Below are 2,675 nucleotides of genomic sequence, written 5' to 3'. Positions count from 1 at the left end.
TATCAGAAATGGGGTAGATTACACCTGCATCCAAGAGCTTCATGATCTCTTTTTTAACCACCTCCATCATAGGTGGATTCAACCTCCTTTGGGCTTCACGGGTTGGCTTGAAGTCCTCTTCCATCAGTATTTTGTGCATGCATAATGATGGACTCAACCCTTTTATATCCGCAATGTCCAACCAATAGCTTCCTTGTACTTCTTCAAAATTCCAACCAACTCTTTTTCTTCTTTTCATGCTAGCTTAGTTGAAATTATCACCGGTAATGTCTCTTCCTCTCCGAGATAGGCATACTTGAGATGGTCGGGAAGAGCCTTCAACTCAAGAATCGGTGGTTGTACTATGGATGGGAGAAGTTTCAGATTGGAACTTTTTAGCTTCATGTGGGGTGGTTCAACTCTCATGGGTTGTGCTTTTTCCAAGGAATTGATTACTTCAATCAATTCATCCTCCAATGTGTACTTGTCAGCCAAATTCTTAATCCCTGTCTCATCAAAGTGTTTGCTCAAGATGGTGGTTAGCACATCTTGGCTTGACATCTCAAAGCAATCATTAGTACATGTATCAATAACATCTATGAAGTTTAAAGAATGAATATCACTAGGATAACGCATGGCTTCAAAGATATTAAAGTTAATCACCTCACCATCGAACTCCATAGACAAAGTACCATTGGCTACATCTATTTTTGTTTTTGCGGTACTCATAAAAGGTCTCCCCAAAAGGATGGAGTTCGATTGTGGGGTGTTTTCATCACCCATATCCAAAACATAAAATTCAGCGGGGAATACAAGTTCATTAACTTGCACTAACACGTCTTCCAATACACCTTTCGGGTGTACCAAAGACCGGTCGGCAAGTTGAATGATAACTCCGGTTTTTGATAAAGGACCAATTCCTATTGTCTTATAGCTTGAATAGGGTAAAACATTGATTGATGCTCCAAGATCAAGCATGGCACGTGGTACAAAAAGGTTACCCATTTTACAAGGAACCGTGAAAACACCCGGGTCCTTGCATTTTTTTGGTAGCCGCTTTTGTAACACGGCTGAGACATTTTCACCAACTTTCACAGTTTGATTTCCTTTAAGCTTTTTCTTAGATGTGCAAAGTTCCTTGAGGAACTTAGCATATCTAGGAATCTGTGTAATAGCATCTAAAAGAGGGATATTGATTTCAACCTTTCGAAACATGGCCATGATTTCATCATCTTCCCGTTCTCTTTTGGGGCTTGCCAACCTTGAAGGAAATGGAGCTGGTGTGACTTTCACTTCGGTCTCTATGGGCTTCTTTGACTTGGAAGTACTTTTCCTTTCCTCTTCTTTGATAGCTTCTTCCATATCTATCTCTTTCTCTTCCTCTTCTTCATCCGGCATCTTTGGACCTTCATAGCTTTTCCCACCTCTTAAAGTAATGGCATAAGCATTGTGTTCCGGGTTCTTCTCCGTTTGAGATGGTAGTTTGCCTTGTGACTCCATCTTACTTATGGATTGAGCAGGTTGTGACACTTGTTGCTCCAAGCTTTTTATGCTTGCCTTGGTTTCTTGTTGGAAGCTTTGAGTGCTTGTGGCAAGGCTTTTCACTATGTCCTCTAAGGACATACTTGATGAACCCGCTTGTTGAGGAGGGTGCTGTGGCTGCCTTGGCTGGTAATTTTGAGGTTGGAAGGGTGGTCTTTGTTGATTTTGAGGAAACGGTGGTCTTTGCTGGTATTGATGTGATTGATTTGACTAATAGTTTCCTTGTTGGTTTCCTCCCCAACCTTGATTATTGTTCCATCTCTGATCACCTCGTGGTTGCTCATAACCTCTCTGATTTGACCCGGAATAGCCTCCCATGACTTTTACTTCTTCACAATCTTCCTCTTGGAGTTGTGGGCACATATCGGTTGGATGCCCCACTTGAGTGCAAATACCACATGGGCGGGGTGTGGGCTGCACACCTTTGTCTTTGGCCAACATCATTACTACTTTTGTTAGCTCGGACAATTGAGCTTTAATCTGAGGAGTTTGAACTTCCTTTACACCTCGGGGTGCATCTGTGTACCATTCTTCATCATGGCTTGAATGTTTGGAATCTTTAGCCATGTTCTTGATTAGATTGTGGATTTCGGTTGGAGTCTTATCGGGTAGAGATCCGCCACTAGAAGCATTGAGAAGTCTTCTTTCCATTGGGGTCATGCCTTCAATAAAGTATTGTAGGAGTTGGTACTTGGTAATCCCGTGCTTTGGACAACGGGCACATAGTTTCTTAAATCTTTCCCAATATGTGTGGAAAGCTTCTCTTTTGTGTCGCTTGATCCCGATAATTTCCCTCCGTAGGGATGAAGCTTTCATTTCGGGAAAATACTTATCCAAGAACAACCGTGCAAGGTCTACCCAAGTAGTCACCGTCCCCGGTGGGAGGTCATAGAGCCAGTCTTGCACTGCAAAGGGGAATGCCCTAAGCTTGATCTGATCCTCCGTGACATTGTGTGGTTTCATACCCACACATACTACATGGAACTCTGTGAGAAACTTGTGAGGATCTTCATTTTCCAGGCCTCTAAATGTTAGGAGTAAGTGAATGAGGCCGAATTTTAGTTCCAAGTTGGTGGCGGCTGGGAATGTGATGCAAAGAGGTTGTTGAGTAACCTCTTGTCTTGACCATTGACAGAGAGTTTGTTCGGGTGGTG

General features: G+C 42.7%; 1 protein-coding gene across 1 annotated transcript; it reads right to left on the bottom strand.

Annotated features, from left to right (window-relative positions):
* Positions 1 to 234: 234 nt before the first annotated feature.
* LOC145158724 (uncharacterized) lies at positions 235 to 1,602 on the bottom strand. Its single transcript, XM_079077581.1, has one exon. It carries the CDS (start codon positions 1,600 to 1,602, stop codon positions 235 to 237), a length of 1,368 nt encoding a protein of 455 aa, XP_078933707.1.
* Between the last annotated feature and the right edge of the window lie 1,073 nt (positions 1,603 to 2,675).

Source organism: Lactuca virosa, chromosome 2 (assembly GCF_052849685.1).
Source record: "Lactuca virosa cultivar CGN04683 chromosome 2, Lactuca_virosa_CGN04683_v6, whole genome shotgun sequence".
NCBI lineage: Eukaryota > Viridiplantae > Streptophyta > Magnoliopsida > Asterales > Asteraceae > Lactuca > Lactuca virosa.
Note: the sequence above shows the minus strand (reverse complement) of the source record. Positions and strands in the feature narration are given on the sequence as shown.

What these genes read in the sequence shown, in the direction of transcription:
- LOC145158724 (XM_079077581.1), bottom strand. Translation starts at nt 1,602, where the DNA reads ATGTCCTTAGAGGACATAGTGAAAAGCCTTGCCACAAGCACTCAAAGC.